Source organism: Mercurialis annua, linkage group LG6, assembly GCF_937616625.2.
Source record: "Mercurialis annua linkage group LG6, ddMerAnnu1.2, whole genome shotgun sequence".
Lineage (NCBI taxonomy): Eukaryota > Viridiplantae > Streptophyta > Magnoliopsida > Malpighiales > Euphorbiaceae > Mercurialis > Mercurialis annua.
The window spans coordinates 10,747,363-10,766,807 of NC_065575.1; the positions used below are offsets into that span (position 1 = coordinate 10,747,363).

A 19,445-nucleotide genomic window follows, 5' to 3' on the forward strand; every position below is an offset into this window, starting at 1 on the left:
AAGCATTCGACAAATATTTAGGTGAACCTAGTTTGACTGTTTGCAGTGTTTTAAAAATCGAACTGGTTATAAGGCCATTGGTTTTTCGATTTAAATGGTTCAATTATCGGTTCAACCAATTGAGTGAATTTTTGAAAAGTAAAAAATAATAGAGTTAGCGGCGGATATTAGATATTTAGAGACAATTTTTTTCCGAACAAAAAGTCAACGCGCCCCTGAACTTGTGACACGGGGTCATTTAATCCGATATATATTTTTTTGAGCAACTAATTGCAAAACTCTTTATTACAAAAAAAACTCAAAAAATCTTTATTTTTGGATCAAATTATCCGATAATTTATATTTTTATTGCAAAATAATAGATTTAGGATAATTTTATCGTAATTATGTGGGAATTTTCTAATTTTTTTTCCGCATTTCTCACCTACAATTTGTATTTTACGTGTTTTAAAAATATAATTATGAGATAATTTGACTCAAAAATAAAGAATTTTGGAGTTAGTTGATCAAAATAAGTAAATTGAATTAAATGATCCGTGTTCTAAGTTCGGGGCGCGTTAACCCTTTGTTCATTTTTTTTTTGAAATAACTTTCGTTGACCGATTCAACAAACAATCACCGATTTAACTACCGATCAATCCGGTTCCGGTTCAACTCCAACGTAATTCCGTTTTTTACAGTTTTTAAATCAAACCACTTTCCGGTTTGTGGTTTAACCGGCTTAATCGGCCGGTCCGGTCCTATTTTTAAAAACACTGTTCAAGTACGATTTTCAGTGCAGAACCCACTTCACACTCTTCATTTCTCACGCCAAAGTTTTGTTCTTTATATAGAATACTCCATTTCAATCCAATATTACTCTAGGATTGGCAGCATAACTAGTGCCAGAGGGTGTGTGGAAATGGGCGAATTGACAGGAACTCCAGCTCTCCATGGATATCATATGCCTGCTGAGTGGGAGTCTCATTCTCAGACTTGGATGGGCTGGCCTGTAAGTCCCCCTATAGCTTTTTTTTTTTAAAATAATTGAGAGCGTTTGTGAGAGAAATTGAACCTGCGACTTGGTAAAATGCTGTTTAGAGCTTATTACCAACTGGCTTTTTAGTGTTTTTGTTGATTGATCTGCCAGCCGAATTTTAATGTATTCCACAGATTTGATATTTTTCTTTTGTTCTCTGATTGTCACAAAAATTTAATCAAAAGAAAGAGGTATATGTAAGCTTCCAAATGTTTAAATTAATTCTAATTTTGGCTGCAGGAACGTCCAGATAATTGGCGAGACAATGCGGTACATGCCCAGCAAGTTTTCGCCAAGGTAGCTACGGCAATTTCAAAGTTTGAGCCTGTCACTGTTTGTGCTAGTACTGCGCAGGTTGGTTCACTTTTATGTCTATGAAGATGTATCATCTTGATTTTATGGAATATAAATTTTACTTACAACCGAGATAAAGATTTGAAATTTTCGTGTGCTTAGTGGGAAATTGCTCGAAGTCAGTTACCAGAACATATTAGAGTTATTGAGATGGGTATGAACGATTCTTGGTTTCGTGATTCTGGGCCAACTGTGAGTCTCTTCTTTCTCAACTGGACTTCTTTTTTATTTTTTGAATACTGATTGTAAGAGAAGGTAAATTTTGCTGATTTGGTTATTTTTTCTGCTCCCCATAGTTTGTTGTGAAAGCTTCAAATGCTGGTAGCATGGAGCAAAAGGTTGCAGGAATTGATTGGGTGTTTAACAGTTGGGGAGGTAAGGTCTTTTTAATATCAAATCTCATGCGTATCGACACTCATTAATTTACATTTCCATCTTATAGTCAATCATGATCCATCCTAAGCATCATACAATATGATGTATAGTGTTTTGTTGCATTACTAAATGATTCACTCTGGTTCATTGGATAATGTATGTGAACCATGGCTGGCCTAGTCGGGAAGGAGGGAAAAACCAAAAATCTCGGTCAGACTGGAGTTTGACTGGTCTGATTCTGATCAGGATTTGGACTAGTCAAACTGATTAAACATTTGATTAATTTAAATTCAAAAACAAAATAAAATTAAAGGGGCCTTTTAACACTTGCTGAACCTTGAACCGGGGGGCCATCACCGGTTCAATTTTTAAAGTTCTTGTTGTTGTGCTTCTATTCTGAAAAATGTCACTTTGCTTTTGGTTTCTAATTTCTGTAATTCTAATATGTTTAGGGGTTGATGATGGTTGTTATCGAGATTGGGGTCTTGACCTTCTTGTGGCAAGGAAGGTAGGTAATGTAGCATTATAGGTTGCATTGGACATGTTGCTGAAAAATTACATATCCAAGTATCTGGCATATTAGCTAGCAATTTATAATAATGATACATTTTTGTTAGATTCTTGGAATTGAGAAGGTCTCCCGGTTTCCCCATTCAATGGTTCTTGAAGGTGGAAGCATCCATGTTGATGGAGAAGGTGAGAATTTTACAGTCAAAAGCATGAAATACTTCTTTCAAAGTAATTCTAGATTTCAGAAATAAGTTGAAGAAATTATTTAGACAGTTTTGACATACACATGTTCATGCGCATAATATGCATTTGCAAATGTAAGATCAAGGAAAGTAATGAAACATCACTGGAAGGTGTGGAATGGCTTTCTTTTGTCCAACCTTTTCTTAATATACTTCGATATGAGAAGAAAAATAGAGAAGAAGATATTATTATAAAATTCATATTTGGCGGTATTAGCACATAATGCCAATGGATTTGGATATGCTGATGCCACGACCTTTTGGATTCTTATCTGTTACATTTTTGTAACAGCTGACAACCAGTTAAGGGTATGTCAATATACTCCATTATGAACCTTTGAGTTTATTTACTCAGTTTCGAGTTCATCACCTGACCTCTAGCATCTTTCTTGAAGATTGGTTTTAGGTCTGATAAGTAATAAAGGTAAATGGTTGTCATGTTAACTACCTTAGCTCGAAACATCATTACAGATCAATCATTTGCAGAACTCCACAGAGCAACTATGGGCCTCAAGTAGTTTTGTGATAATTGCATGTTCATTCTGAGTGTATTTCAAAGTCCTTCAAATATAAAAAAAGGATGTCCTTCTGGTAGCTTTTGGATTTCATTTGAGGATTGCTAAAATTGACCTGATTGGTTCACCATATCCTGTGAGAATACATTGCTTCAACAGAATCACAGAAATCTAAATATTGTTTCTTATAGCTGAGAATTTTTGAATCATAATAGTTCTGCATACTTTTCTCTTTTCTGGTTAATCGGACTTGCTATCAATATTTTCAAATTGAGAAAGAGAAATTACTAACAGATAATTACTTTTCCTTTCCACTATTGAGAAAGACAAATTACTAACAGATAATTACTTTTCCTTTCCACTGATGCATTTGAATTTTTCGGGATTAATTTCTAATTTCTTTAATCTTTTAGGAACATGCCTTACCACCGAGGAGTGCCTTTTGAATAAAAACCGGAATCCACATTTAACTAAAGAGCAGATAGAAAATCAGCTGAAGGAATATCTTGGAGTCCAGAAGGTTATTTGGCTGCCTTATGGATTATATGGTACGTAGCTACACAGTGCTTTTTAGTTTAGGCCTTTTTTTTGGCATTAAGATACTCTTTCCTTTTAACTTCTGTAGTTTTATTAGTGTGTTGATATTGTTTCCTTTCTGTAAATATGTGATAGAATTCTTGTCATAAAATATGCTGGGCCTATTCTTGCAAACAAATAAATTCACATGACCGCAAAGGAGGAAGAAAAATAAGGACAGAAGTGCCACTTTAGTCTTAAAAATAATACTTCATTAAGATTTTCTGATAGGTATGTTTTTGTTGACTTAGAGTTGATGGGTGAATTTGAAATGAATTTCAAAGTTTCAAGTACAAATACTAATTGGTTTAAGTTAATAAAGTACATAAAAAGTTTATCTTTTACTAATTAGTTGATTTAATAATATAAACATTTTTACCTGATTGGTCGAGTTAAATCAATAGAAAGCCGATTTATCTTTCTAAGAAGAGATGAACTAATTAGCATGATGTTTAACAGGTGATGACGACACTAATGGTCATATTGACAATATGTGTTGCTTTGTGAGGCCTGGTGTGGTGTTATTGTCTTGGACTGATGATGACAAGGATCCTCAGTTTGAACGATCCATGAAGGCCTTGTCTGTTCTCTCCAATACTACTGATGCTAAAGGCAGGAAATTTGAAATAATTAAACTCCATGTCCCAGGACCTCTTTATATGACAGAAGAAGAAGCTGCTGGAGTCATTGATGTAAGAAACTGGAACTTACTTTATTGCCTCTGCACATCTATATAATCTACATATAGCTTTAATGCTTGAAATATAATGATTATCAAAAGACAACTCCAAAGCCAATTTCTTAAACAGCGTATGGTTGAAAGTCGCTTGCATACACAGGGTGTGGTTCTTTCATAACAAAAAAATTTAAGTATCCAGGCTCCGCTTAGAAGAGCATAAAACAATAGGTTAAAATTAAAATATCTCTTCGAATCTTTCAGAAGTCTTCTTGAATCACTTTTTGTACAAACAGAAGATAGAATCATGCTTATTTAGATTAGTACATAGAGGATATGCAGGGTTTCAAGCATACATAGAACAACAGCAAGATACATGTTAAAAAATTTGAGAATGAGAAATGAAGCGGAATTCCGCTTTTACTTTTTTACTTTCAAATGTGCCACAGAATGTGCAGTGAACCTTTTTGTAACTTTTTTGTGATAATTTTAACTTCAAAGGATCTGCGCTAGCAAGAGATTTATGTTATGTGCCTTTGAGTTTCTAACTTCCTATGGAGATTTTGTTGAACCAATTCGTATGGAGATTAATTTCAAAGGAATTTTCATCTGAAGCCAAATAAAAACAATTGCTTGATACTGCATAAATGGCTATGCATAAGTGGAGAAAGTTTAATGAGTTAACAGTGTCCAACATGAGCTACTTTCTGAACTATTTTCACTTAATCTGCTTATTCTATATGTTTTAATATACTAGTTTCGCATTACGTGCTATGCACGTGGCTCGTAACGTAACTCCTCAATTAACATATTAGTAAATTTATTATAATTATATCAATTTTTTATTTATAATTAATATTAAATTAGTTAAGAATTTTATAAAAGTAAATATAATATATTCGGTTATTAAATTTTCTTCTTTTGGTTCTATAATAACCATAATTAAATAATTAACTTAATTTTATTAATAATAGCTTTAAAAATAATAAGATAGAAATTTAAATAATAATATATTGACCAAATCTTATATTTTAATTTTGTAGTTTAATCAAACTAAAAGATAGGTATTCCTACTAATTTGGAGACAATTTAGCTATTTTTTACATACTAAAAATTAAATTGGAGATAATTTAGCTACCTATTCTAATTAGGACTTTAATTATAATAGTGATTAATTAAATAACTAATTAGTTAATGACTATAAAACCTTTATTTAGTAGTAAACTGAAAAGGATTATTCAGTAAATTTGCCTGTCCCCCCCATCCGTGCTTTTATATATAGTATAGATATAGATATAGATGGGACTCTTTAATAATCTATATGGAGAATTGAATTCGAATGAATGTAATGATCTCTTTTCACTATGAACAATTGGACTGGTCATTCAGTCAACGTGAATAATAATTATAACCAAATCCTAAATGCATTGAGACAGAAAGTATTTTATGTGATCAGTTTTCCCTGGTTATATTATATCTAAATTGTAGACACTTCAAATAAATAATGATTACTGTGTTTCTTATATGGTCTTCAATGTTGCACAACAGGAAGGGGATGCGAAACCAAGACCTCCTGGCACAAGACTTGCTGCTTCATATGTGAATTTCTATATTACCAATGGAGGAATCATAACACCACAATTTGGAGATCAGAAGTGGGATGATGAAGCTGTTCGAGTCCTCTCTCGAGCTTTCCCAGATCATGAGGTAACCAAATTCCTCTTTTCAATTTAAACTAATTTTACATCCTCCTCGAAACCTGTGATGTTTTTGAGCATAAGATGCCATTTAAATATGTAATGGCGGAAACAATTACCCGTAAATTTTACAACTTAAATATAAAAATTCATGAGTGGTGAAACAAATTGTCCATACACAAAATAGTATGCATATTAATGGCTGCATCTAGAGGTAACCAAGAACTTGCAACTCTGCAACCACGACTACAAATTATTGTATCAATTTGTGTGCATTGAACTATTAACAAAATGCAATTATCAGCTATGAAGCACGATAAGAGAAACGCTGAAACATAAAATTTTAAAACAGAAAACAAAACTATGATGTTTTATAAGAATATGATGCATTTATAGAGTTCCGGAATTTCATGCACATTTTTAATAACAGAAGTGATACGCCGAAACATAGGAGTCTTGCTTGGCTAGCATACGAGGATGCAGCTTATGAGAAAGCTAGCCAGCCACCTTAACAGATTTACATGAAACAATGCTGTAATTGATTGTTGATAATGTTTTGTTTCCTTTGTTAAACAAAGCTAATACCAAAATTTGGGTGACACCAGGTTGTGAGAATTGAAGGTGCAAGAGAAATCGTCTTGGCTGGTGGAAATATCCATTGCATCACTCAACAAGAAGCTGCGGGTCCTCCTAGTTAAATTTTAAAATATTACCAATGAGTTATAACTCGAATAGGTTAACTCACTGCTTCCATTGGTTGTGGAAGTTACCAAAATCTCATATACTATAGTCCTGCCACAAGCAACTATTAGATAAAAAAATGTTATCTCAATTGTTCTGACCGAAACCGGAACTAGATTGTGAAATGGATTGCGTTGTGGTTATGATGAAATAAGACACATTCTCAACAAGGATTAGAATGCTAATTTTCAAAAGCCTTTTCAAACAAACATGCAGTGGTAAGCCGGTAAGTAGAGTTCCACCGTGTTGGTATATCTAGGCATAAGTATTTTTTAGATTCAATTTCGACAAAATTAGCAGTTGCTTTAAACTTTTTTATCCTAACAGGACTGTTTCTAATATACCTAACACACTCTCTAACTTTCTTAACAAACACATTGAGATTTTTAAGACCGTCACTTACCACCAATGTAAGAATGTGAGCAATACACTGCATTATATCATTGCTACTGAAAGTATCAGAAAATACATTTTCATAAGACCCTAATCGAGCATGCAGTTCTCTTTGCTCACATTATTTATCAAAATTAACTAATTAACATGTTTTCATAGCATAATAATTTACTTTCAGTAACACTTATAAATATAATAAACTAAAAACAAACATTTGATCCGTAGGTTTACTATAGGAGCCTAAACTGTCCAAGTGAAATATTAAAAGGTCTTATCAGTATCTTTTACAAAAATAAAAAAAGACGAACAGTATTTTTATTTGGATCTTAAAATTTCTCAATATTTTTTGTGGGATAGAGTGAGTCAATAAAATGACAGTGAGTAATTAACTGAATCTCACATTGTACCAGCGATCTTCATTTAATTTCCAATCATAGAAAAACAAGATCTCATTCCCAAAATGAAATGCTAAAGATCTAATCCCAAAATACAAATACACAGATTTGCACGATTTGTATACAGAAGAATCAGAACATGGGGTGCACATTTTCTGGTCTGAATGCGCTATACGACGCCGTAAATGGCGGAGGAGACGTCTGGATCAACGAAAACCGGTTCAGGATCGTCAGACAGCTAGGTGAAGGCGGTTTCGCTTACGTTTATTTAGTTAAAGAGGTCACCACCGACACCTCCGCTGCTTCTGCCGCTGCTGGCGGTGGTCTCGCTAAGAAAGTCAAGGACACTTCACATCTCTCCGGTAACATTTAAGAATTTAAGATATGATGTAGTTGATCTGATCTTAGAACTATTGAGCTGGTTTTGTATGATTTGATTTAATGTTGCAGATGATGGAACATATGCAATGAAGAAAGTGTTGATACAGAGTAATGAGCAATTGGAGTTGGTTAGAGAAGAGATTAGGGTTTCGTCTTTGTTTAGTCATCCTAATTTGCTTCCCCTTCTTGATCACGCTATTATTGCTGTTAAGGTAATCATAAATCATCAATTATTCATTCACTCTACTACTAATCCTGCTGCCACAGTTATTTTAACATATTTATACAATTTAATTAAGTTCATAAGGATTACTAGTCGTACAACTCCTTGATTTGGTGGATTGTCATATAGTAGTAACTCTATGCCTGGTTTAAGGTTGTGAATGAAATTGGTAATGAAAGCAAATAGGAATTGAATTGGCATGGTTATTATAACAATGAAAATGATCATTATTTTTATTTTTTTAATTATTTGATATTATATTAAATGAACTATTTTTTTAGAAAACATAACTAAATGATTATGTGATAAATCAAAAAATATAATTTTTTTTAAAATGAATGAAAGTTTTATTTTTACTTTTTAAATATTATTCTTTAACAAATATATAAATTATATTGTTTATTTTTTAAAAAATTTAGTGATTATATGCTATTTATTTATTGATATTACGATTTGGTTAAACATCTTTGACTGAAGTTTGATTTGATTTTCATTAGAAATTAAAAGTTTATTTTTAGTAGGAAGATAATGGATGGTACCATCAAAGGGGTAATCCCATTCTCATTTCTAAGTAATTTTTGGTAAAATAAATACTAATAAAGAGAATAATCCATTTTCATCATCATTCCCTTCTTATTTTTTAGTGAATCAAACAACTCCTTAATAGCTTGTGCTGGTTTAAATGTTGGTGTAAACTGCTTTAGGACTTTTAAGGTTGGAGGATTGCTGAATTTGAGTACCTTTGAATATTCTACTCCTACTCTCTGCGTGTTGTTGTGTTGAAAAGGTTGCTGGGATAAATAGTGTATAAAATGTTTTCTATGTTTTTCCTGTAACTAATAACAATTAGAATGGCAAAAGCAACAAAAGGATATGCACCTAACCTAAGTACATGAAAAGATGTGCATCAAAGCAAATTTCGTAACTGCAGAAGGGGGTAAAACTGTTTTGTTCTTTTATTGCTGAAAACTGTAAAAACTCAATAATTTTTTGTTTGTGAAAGGGGCAATGGAAAAGATTTAGGAACTTCCCATCTTTATATCATAGATCAGGCCTCTTTTTCCCATGGATGCTTAGGTCATATTTTGTGGTTGATGGGGTATTCTAGAATATTTGAGAGGTAAGGCATCTAATGAATGATGTATGAATTTTAAGGAGCTTGATTCTCTTCATCATGTATACTGTTTCCAGTTTCTTGCTCTTTTTAGGCTTTCTCAGTCAATTGCTTCATTCCTTACCGCTAATTCCCTTTTTTTTTTATTCTTTGTATTTTCTTTTGCTAGGCTAGTCAAGAGACCTCTTGGAATCATGAAGCATACTTGTTATTTCCAGTTCATTTGGATGGAACCCTACTGGACAATTCCAATGCTATGAAAGCTAAGAAGGAGTTCTTTTCTACTTCAGAGATTCTTCAAATTTTTCGGCAGGTAAAATGAATTCTTTTGGTTGCTTTAGTTTTATGGGCTTGAAACAGCCTTTTCATGCAATGGCTTAGGGCCAAAAACCTTCTCTCATATTTGCTTTTTAGTTTTTAGTAATTTAAGAGCAATCTGAAGAAAATATGTGGATACCCATCCTAATCTTTTCTTATTTGCATTAATAGTGTCCCTATTGCCTTAATGTTATCATTTCAGCATATGCTGTATGTATTATCACTAAGAAAAACCTGTGCTGCAGCTCTGTGCTGGACTGAAACATATGCACAGTCTTGATCCTCCTTATGCACATAATGATGTCAAACCCGGTAATATACTTCTAACACGTAGGAAAGGACAACCACCTGTAGCAATATTAATGGATTTTGGTAGCGCTCGACCTGCAAGGAAGCAAATCCGTTCTCGTTCAGAGGCGCTACAATTGCAGGTGAAACTATTTACAAACATTTCTTTTTGTTATTTTGTACTTAAACTTACACCATAGTTCATTTTTTTTATTATTGAAGCTACTATTTTTTCACGTTCCTTTTTACAAATTTCTGAACTGCAGCTATGATTGTCTCTCTAAATGCATGCATTTCTTAATTAATGCATTAATATTTCTGGTCATGTACTTAAAATTTATTATTCTATTTTATTATATTTTATTGTTCAATTTTGATTTTTATTGACACTTTGAAGGTTTTTTCAATTGTAATGTCGGAATACTTGGCTTTGCACCTCCGGTCAAGCTTATCTAATATAACACATAAGTGAAATATTATTGTGACTGGATTTTGGCTGCCTGTTATGCAGGAGTGGGCATCTGAACATTGTTCGGCACCCTTTAGAGCTCCTGAGTTCTGGGATTGCCCAAGCCATGCAGACATTGATGAGAGAACTGACATTTGGTCATTAGGATGCACGCTATATGCAATAATGTGAGCTTCATTTACCCTTTTATGCTCTTCATGTTTCCATATAATTTCATTGATAGACGTTTGTCATATCTTGTTGCCTGTCTCCTCTTATGTTTATAAACTTTTGATTGCTGTCAACTGTTACCACCCTTAATTAGGAGCAGATACTAAAGGAGTCAAACCAACTGCTGCATGCTTAAGCTAGTTGTTACGTTGTTCCAGAAATCAATGACAGTGACTGCAATCTGAATCGCTTGATTAAGATCTTGCATCCTGTTGATTTGTGTTGAAATTGAATTCTGGCATGCAAACAACCATGGATATAGAAACAATATCTATATCGTACTAGTTTTAGACATCTCTATTACACACTTAGGCCTAATTCTTATAAACTGTAGGGTAGCCACTTTATATATTTTCATCAAAATACCACCTTTGCCTCGTAATATAGTAGGAAGTTCTACATCTTCCTCCTCCACTTCTTCCTCTTAGTTTCGTTATCTTTTATTTTCTCTTATTGATCAAATTCATTTCTGATCTGATAATCAATCTGCCACCACAAGTAGGAATCAATTAATGGCATATTCCACATTGCTGGCTCAGACACCCCAAGTAAAAGTTGCATTTGGACATTTTTATTTGCATTTATTCATTAACATGTATCTGTACTCAAATTCTACTTCGGATAAGATTGAATTGATCCTCCAAACATTACAAGTTCATTCCAAAGAAAACAGATTTCCGGATGTGGATGATGATATTTTGTAGCGATGGATCTTCTGACCTTGTTCAAAACCATGCATGCACTTTATGAAGCTAGTTCGTTAATGGTTTATCAAATGCATTGGGTTCATACTGCAATGCTGTTTATGGATTTAAACTAGGTAGACCATTCTGATCACCTGTAAGGAACAGAAGAAAAATCTTGCTCTTAAAGTTGATATTAAGGATTGAGTGCTTCTTAGGCCTCTTTTTTATTCTCTTTTCCTGCTTCCCCCCTGAGACCACTCACTCCCACACACAGACAATGAACAGAAAAAGGTAGTTGGCAAATATCATTTGTTGATTCATCTTCTATTGCAACATTCATACCATCCTTTTCTTCTCAGTTTCCTCTGTTTCCTTTTCTTCCATTTAACTGTTAGGTTTTTGTACTTTAAATGTAAAGGCGGCGACACTATGTATGCTATGTTTGTGCTTGTGCATGAAGACCCTCGTCACTGTAGAATCTGTAATTCTGTTTCAGTTGGATCCATTTCTTGCATCATGCATCATGCATTCAACCTTAGAAAGTTAAAGAAGAGAAATCAACAGATCAAGCTAAAGATGCAGTTTTGTAGATTTGTCTTGTCTTCTATTGCAACAATCAACATTTATTGCACTTCAAAATGTAAAGGCCACACTCCTTATTTTTATCATTTTCTTTCTTTCGACATTCCTGCTAGGTTTTAGCACTTCAAAATGTAAAGGCCACATTAAGTAATTCTGGTTCATTTAGATCCATCTCTTTCTTTCATGCATTTCATCCTAGGACTGCCATTAAAATGCATAGCATAATTAGTGAAGTACTCTAATTTCCTTGTGTCACAAGCATTCTTCTCGTAAATTTGTCAGTAATTTGGAAATTAGACTGTTTCATAAATCAAGCTAAATCTGTTTGGCCTGTATTTTACCTTTAACTTACAGCTGATCCTACAGGTATGGAGTTTCTCCATTTGAGTATGCACTTGGAGACACTGGGGGAAGCTTACAGCTAGCCATTGTAAATGCACAAATAAAATGGCCTGCAGGACCTAAGCCTCCATATCCAGATGCTTTGCATCAGTTTGTGAGCTGGATGCTTCAGCCACAGGCAGCAGTTCGCCCTTGCATCGATGATATCATAATTCATGTCGAAAAGTTAGTAACGAAGTTTTCCAATTGAGACAATATGGATTAAAGCATTGGCCATAAAATTCAGCAAGTCGGGTTGCACTTGAATGAGTAAAAGAAAAGACAAGTTTTAGTTAAAAGGAGGTACGAGGAAATGATTTTGCTTTTTCTTGGAGTAGTTTTGGCAGTGGTGTGGTACTTAATGTTAGTGTAATATTGTCATAGCTATTTAATTTTTACCTTCTGTAATTTATTAAAACGTATTAGACGGAGACCTCGAAAATTCAATTGCTTTTTTGAACCATAATAATTAATTATACTTGCCAATTTATGCTTGGGAATATATATAAAAATAAATTTGTGCAAGGATATCTGGCAATGTAAATCTGCAATTTTTTTAGGAACAAAGGATCATTTTACTCCCTAAACGTGGTACAAAGTATCAAAAATGTCCAAATTAGTAGAATCGGATCATTTTTATCTTCAATTTGACGAAACCAGGTCAAAAATCCCTATGCTGATATGGAACTTTAATTGGAGAATGATTTTAATTAATTTTAATTTATTCTAACTAATTATATTTAAACACTAATTAATCAGAACTAAATTCTAATTAGAGAAAATTATTTTAATACCTCTAATGTTCATAATTTACAATTTAATATCCCTTATTTGAAAGTCTAACAATTTGATATCTCAATTTTGATTTTGTGCATAAATATTCATTTTGACTTTATGCATAAAAATTCCTTGTCGGGATTATTTTGACACGTTATCAAATCCATTTATACATGTATAAAATTTAGACTTTGTGCATAAAAATTGAATATTATTCATATTAATTACTCTATCATAGTCATATGCCAGTTTTATTGATGTTATGCATATTTTCCATTAATACCATATACTTTCTAGTTTTTCAGTTTATTCCATCTTTTTATACTGATTAGAGACTTTCATATATTTTTGTACTTGTAACATGATTTTTATTTTTTTGAGGATATTTTGATAAATTAATCTATTTAATAATAAACAAAATTTATGAGTTGATCTATATTTCGAACCTAGAATCTGTTTGTCTGATGCATGATATGTTATTCATCCAAAAGTGAGTGAGACATTCTATGCTGCCATTAAAGACGGTCTTAGCACAACTAATTGACGACTCTCGTCTAGTTTAAGTCATCATGTTATCATCATAAGCATCAACAAACCAAACACGTTTAAATAGCGCTGCTGCTTTTACATAATATGTTCAACATCAGTAAAAATTAAAGACTTAAAAAAAATCCTGACAAGGACAACAATTTTTTTTAATAAATGATAATTAAATAAGTATAACCACAAAATGTGAAAGACATGACAACAAAATTATTAAATGGAAGTCTAGGAAGGATAGGAGTACAAAGCAAAGTTTATGGATAATATTAGGAGAGAGAATATAATCCCTGAACTGTTATGGAAAATTATCCGATATTGGGGGATCATTACTTTAATTGAAAAATGCAATAATACCACATCATATGCTTATTTTGAAACAATGGGTATAAAACTGTTAATCATATCATACTATTATATAAATTTGAGTTTTAATATAGTTTTCAAGTGGATTTCTCCACTCCAGCCATATGAATATTTATTTTCAACCCACTAAACCTTCTATTTAATTAACTTAATTAATCTATTTTAAACACAAAATAGCTCCTCTTTACTTTTTTTTGAATCAAGTTACTCCCCTTTCTTGTCCAAACACTTTTCATTTTTCAAATAATCATAAACTTTTCACATTTCATTTTCTGTAATTTCAAAATTACTACTTGATATTCCACCTTCTGTAACTCCAAAACCATTGATAACCTTTATTTTAAAAACGTGAGAAATAACACAAGTTAATCTATGCTAAAATTTGTACTTCGATCACTATATATTTCACCCGAAAAATATCAAACTTAGATAGAATGATTCTTGTGGCAATATTTGCTACATTTTCAAATTCATTGGCAAAAAAGCAAGATGATTTGCAATTTTCTATTATTTGCTACTTTCAAGTCTAATTTTGCATTCTTCATCGTTTATTAGTTTGGTTAATTACCTAATTTTTCTAAATTTGGGTGTATCCATTTTTTGTTTATTTGTATGTACTAAAATTGGCTTTTCTTTTGTAATATTTCACTTTGTTGAGATTGAAAAAAAAAAGAATTTTTTTTGTACTGGATTGGAAAATATATCATGATGTGAATGTCGAAGTCGTAATGTAGAGTTTGATAAAATAAGAAAACTGAACATTATCTTATAAGAAGACTTGCAGTAATTTTGTTTAGGGTTAATTACTTTAAAAAAAAACCCATCTTATAATATTTTTTCGTTTACACCCCGATTTAGGGTTAATTACTTTAAAAAAAAACCCATCTTATAATATCGGGCTCCTCCTTTGTACGAGTCGGAATTTTTTTTATTAAAAATTATATATTTTTATAGTTTTATATTTAAAAATTTATTGATAATTAATATAAATTAAATAATTATAATAAATTCAATTTTGAAAAGAAAAAGGTATTTTTGAACTATTAATAATGTTAAAGTCTAATTAGAAAATAAGTTAAAAAATAAAGGACTATTTTAATTTTTTTTTTAAATGTGAAAAGTTCAATTTGACGCTTTAAGGTAGAGACGAAAATAAAAAATCAAAAAAAGGTACAATTGAACTTTTTTTTAGGTTACGGTATAAACGAAAAAATGTTATGAAGTGGATTTTTTTTAAGTAATTAGGCCTTTTGTTTAACGGTAAACCTTTTGTTGTATTGTGTTATTTCTACTATGCAGAAATTAATAACTATAGTAAATTGATTGTGAAAAATAAATATCACTCTAGCCTCTATAAATTTTCCATGCTGACTAAACTATGAAGACAACATCGAAGAGTGTAACCACATTTTTAGTTTCTTGTCTAAAACTACATGATTTGTCTAAAACACATTTCATGTTATACTAATTTGTTATCTTATTAAGTATTATTATTATAAATAATTATAATAATTTATATTTATAACTTTTAAAAGTTTTATTTTATTACTAATGTTTATTAATTAAGAAGAAGTCTTTTAAATTATCAAAAACTATTTATTATGAACTAAAAAAAGTTTTATATTAACTTTTATAAGTTTTGGAATGTAGAAAGTTCTCAAAATTAAATTTGATAAAATTTTAGACATTTTATGGGTAATACCATGTTTATAATTTATGAAATAAATATATATTTAGAAATTTATTAATTAAAGGTTAAACTAATGAAATAAAAAAAAGTTTTATGATTATGAAATTTGAAGCGTTTTAATAAATTAATAATGTTTATAAAATATTGAAAATGAATAGGTTTTTAAATTAAGTTAAATTTAAAGTTAAATTTATATTAATAAATTAATAAATTTAATTTAATTTTATAGAAATAATTTAAAAAAAATCAAGATATTATATTTAATTAAACTAAATTAATAAATTTAAATTATATGTGCCCCTTATATCAACAAGTTTAATTATTATATTGAATAAGATCAAAAAATAATAATTTATGATTCATTACTTAAATCAAGATTTTATATTTCAAAATAATTGTTAAACAATATAAAAATATCTATTTTCACTTGCGCAACGCTCGGGTATCAACCTAGTTATAATATAACCGGAGGACTTTAAATAATTTGCTCTATATATATTACATAACTTATTGAACTAGTAGTCGAACCAGTGAAATTGGTTGAACTATAAATCTAGGGCTTTTTATATAAAATACTGATTTTGACAGCCCATTTACTTTTATACAGGACAAGTTAAATCTTTACTTTACCTACTTCATTTTCTTACTTTAATAATTTGTACTTCAAATTTCTTTATTTTATACAATTTTTCTTATTTCTCTCAATCATTCTTCTTCTCCACGATTTCTTTTCGAGCTGTGAAAGAAAATTTTCATGATTTCTGCTCCTTCGCTTCCGTCGTTTCGCCTCCTCCGTTCCGACATTCTGCCTTCGCCGTTCCGCCTCCTCCGTTCCGCCGTTCTGCCTTCGCCGTTCTGCCTTCGCCGTTCCGCGTCCGCCGTTTCGCCTCCATCGTTCCGCCTTTGTCTCGCCGCGTCATCTTTCTTTTATCTTTTTAATTTTAGATCTGAAATTTTTTGTTCTTTTTTTTATTTTCAGATCTGTAATTTGTTTATCTTTTATTGTTGATTCACCATTAAACGTGTATAAAGAGTATCTTTAAAGAATCTAATACTTATTTCATGTTATATCGAATAATTTTGTGATTTTATATATTAAAATTCTGTTATTTCTGCATTTTTTTGTGTTTTGTTGTATTTCTGCGTTTTTTTTTATTCTGCAGAACGATTTGTTGATGATGATTGATTGCTGAATTATTGTAATGTTACAGTGTTGTTGATTTTATGTTGACTTTATGTTGATATTATGTTGATATCTACTGATTTTTTTTTTTTAACATTGACAAATAAGATAATATTGTCTGTGAAATAAACTTTCGTTGGATGAAATGAAACTGTATCATAAGCGTCTTTGTCGAAATTTAGTTAGGTATAAGAGGTGGAACGCAAAACAATTATACAAGTGATTTTGAAGAAACTGTGCAGCTGCAAAGAGAATTGAGGAAAAAATATATTTTAAAATAGATTTCTTTAATTTGTGAACTGTTGTGTTAGTGTATATTTAATATATTTTTATTTTTATATGTAAAAATAATTTTATTTTTTCATTTGAATTATTGTCGTTGTTATTAACATAATGTCAACATGATATCAACAATTAATGCTAATTTAGTCAAGATGTTTGTAAAATGAGAACATCGATTAATTTAAGTCAAAAACAATCAACATATTATCAAAAACATGTCAACAGCTTATCAATACAGCAATTTAAGCCTAACTTTACTTTTCTTTTAATGATTGAAAAATCAACATGTTATCAATAGTATATCAACAACATGTCAACATAAAATTGAAAATCAAAAAAAGTTAAAATACTTATCAACATAATGTCAACAATAAATCAACAACGAATCAACAATTAATGCTAATTTAGTCAAGATGTTTGTAAAATGAGAACATTGATTGATTTAAGTCAGAAACAATCAACATATTATCAAAAACATATCAATAGTTCATTACTACATCAGTTTAAGACTAACTTTATTTTTCTTTCTATGGTTGAAAAATCAACATGTTATCAACAGTATATCAACAACATGTCAACATTGATAACTTGTAACCTTGAATCGTAGCTATCTCTGATGAACGCTTCTAGGCCGTACCTACAAGGTACAAAGCAACCGTGAGAAGGGTGCCGGAAGGGGATTCCGGCAAACCACTCCGACGGTCTAGTTAGTAACTGCTTTAGTGAGAGAAAGAATAAGAAGTGAAAAGAGGCTAAGAGTTTTTAGAGAGAGAAAGAGAATTAACCTTTTTTACCTACTTTCCTTTTGCCTTTTATATTAAGTCCTTTGTTTCTCTTTGTCTGGGCCGACAGGTCTGACTTCATTCTATTTGTTTGTGCAGCTGTTGTGTCTGGAATGTCAGAGTACGTTCTGACAGATTTGTCCCGTGTGTTCGGAATGGTTGTGCTCGGTGACTAAAAAGATATGCTCTCTTTAGGTTATCGCTCTGATCGGTTTGTGATGTCGTGACATTCCAGTTTATTCTTATTAGTTGCGTTTGGTATATATCGGTGAGTCCGAGATGTGTTGTGAGCCGTCTCTGGTATGCTCTATTTGTTATGTTTGACCTATATCGGCGGGTCCGAGATGTGCTGTGGATTGGCCTATCTCGGTGGGTCCGAGATGTGCTGTTCTCGGTCCGTTTATCTGTTTATCAAACATAAAATTGAAAATCAAAAAAAGTTGAAATACATATCAACATAATGTCAACAATAAATCAACAACGAATCAACATAAGGAATAAAATAGAATATAATTTTTTGAAAAATTGTGACAAACGATAAAATATCAACAAGAAATCAACAATATGTCAACATAATAATGCAAACATATAATTATCTAGTCTCGGTTAAATTTTATTTTATTTAGTTTATTTCGCTGACAAAGTTATCTAATTTGCCAATTTTTTTAAAAAAAAACAAATTTTTCCAATGTTAAAATCAAAGAAATACCAACTGATAAAATCAACAACAAATCAACAACACTGTAACATTATAATAATTCAACAATCAACCATCATCAAAAAATCGAGCTGCAGAATAAATAAACACAAAAATACAACCAAACACAAAAATAAAATGCAGAAATAACAAAAAAATTATTCTATATAATCATAATTTTATATTACATAACATGAAATTAACATTATATTCTTGAAATATAATCTATATACATGTTTAATGGTGAAAAAACAGTAAAACAATTGTAGATCTGAAAATAAAAAAGAAGAAAAAAAAGAAGAATGAATAAATTGTAGATCTGAAATCAAATAGATGACACGACGAGCAGAGAAGATGATGGCGTTGGCGAAGATGACAACAGAGACGATGATGAGAACGATGACAGAGGAGCGGAGGAATAGAGGACGGCGAAGCGGAAGACGACGGAGAGGAAGAGAGAAGAAGATGAGTTGAGAGGAAGAGAGAGAAATATGAGTTGAGAGGAAGAGAGAATTGAATGATGAGGAGAGAGAAAATAAATGAAATTATGATGATTGTGCTATTAGGGTTGAATATATAAGATCCGTATAAAAGTTATAATCAGCTCCGTGTATGGTAGTTTAATAAGTGAAAAATATGACATGTATAAAAGTAAACAATTAGCCAATATAGGTTGTTTGTGTAAAAAGCCCATAAATCTACGGCCTCACTAATTCAGTTTATAAAACACACCAATCCTTACAACATTAACTTGACGAATAATTATACAACAGTATGCTTCAAATGTAAGACATGAAATCAATTTGCACTGAGAATTCAATAACATATAATCCTCATTTCTTAAAACTGAAGCCACAACACAAATCACAAATTTTGGCAAACTTTTTCTAAAAGATGAAAACTTTCAATACCTGTTTTGAGGTTTTCAAATTTTAGCAATCTTTCAAAATTTATTTTAATGACATTATTTAAAACAATGCTTCT

The 19,445-nt window shown here is 31.2% G+C and overlaps 2 protein-coding genes across 2 annotated transcripts; both read left to right on the plus strand.

Moving 5' to 3' along the window:
* Positions 1–783: 783 nt before the first annotated feature.
* Positions 784–6,874, plus strand: LOC126654016 (agmatine deiminase). Its single transcript, XM_050348050.1, has 10 exons — positions 784–991; positions 1,259–1,372; positions 1,475–1,564; positions 1,669–1,747; positions 2,200–2,255; positions 2,365–2,443; positions 3,428–3,562; positions 4,050–4,282; positions 5,815–5,973; positions 6,569–6,874. Exons 1-10 carry the CDS (start codon positions 902–904, stop codon positions 6,659–6,661), a joined length of 1,128 nt encoding a protein of 375 aa, XP_050204007.1. The 5' UTR covers positions 784–901; the 3' UTR covers positions 6,662–6,874.
* Positions 6,875–7,443: 569 nt separating this feature from the next.
* LOC126653420 (uncharacterized) lies at positions 7,444–12,630 on the plus strand. Its single transcript, XM_050347314.2, has 6 exons — positions 7,444–7,854; positions 7,943–8,085; positions 9,380–9,523; positions 9,774–9,959; positions 10,328–10,452; positions 12,130–12,630. The coding sequence occupies exons 1-6, from the start codon at positions 7,632–7,634 to the stop codon at positions 12,353–12,355; spliced, it is 1,047 nt and encodes a 348-aa protein (XP_050203271.1). The 5' UTR covers positions 7,444–7,631; the 3' UTR covers positions 12,356–12,630.
* The last annotated feature ends 6,815 nt before the right edge of the window (positions 12,631–19,445 follow it).

Excerpts from the sequence above, each read along its gene's own strand:
- LOC126654016 (XM_050348050.1), top strand. The coding sequence starts at position 902 with ATGGGCGAATTGACAGGAACTCCAGCTCTCCATGGATATCATATGCCT. Across the intron at positions 1,373-1,474 it reads TTTGTGCTAGTACTGCGCAG|TGGGAAATTGCTCGAAGTCA; the intron begins GTTGGTTCACTT and ends TCGTGTGCTTAG. Across the intron at positions 3,563-4,049 it reads GCTGCCTTATGGATTATATG|GTGATGACGACACTAATGGT; the intron begins GTACGTAGCTAC and ends GATGTTTAACAG.
- LOC126653420 (XM_050347314.2), top strand. The coding sequence starts at position 7,632 with ATGGGGTGCACATTTTCTGGTCTGAATGCGCTATACGACGCCGTAAAT. Across the intron at positions 9,524-9,773 it reads TTCTTCAAATTTTTCGGCAG|CTCTGTGCTGGACTGAAACA; the intron begins GTAAAATGAATT and ends CCTGTGCTGCAG. Across the intron at positions 9,960-10,327 it reads CAGAGGCGCTACAATTGCAG|GAGTGGGCATCTGAACATTG; the intron begins GTGAAACTATTT and ends CCTGTTATGCAG.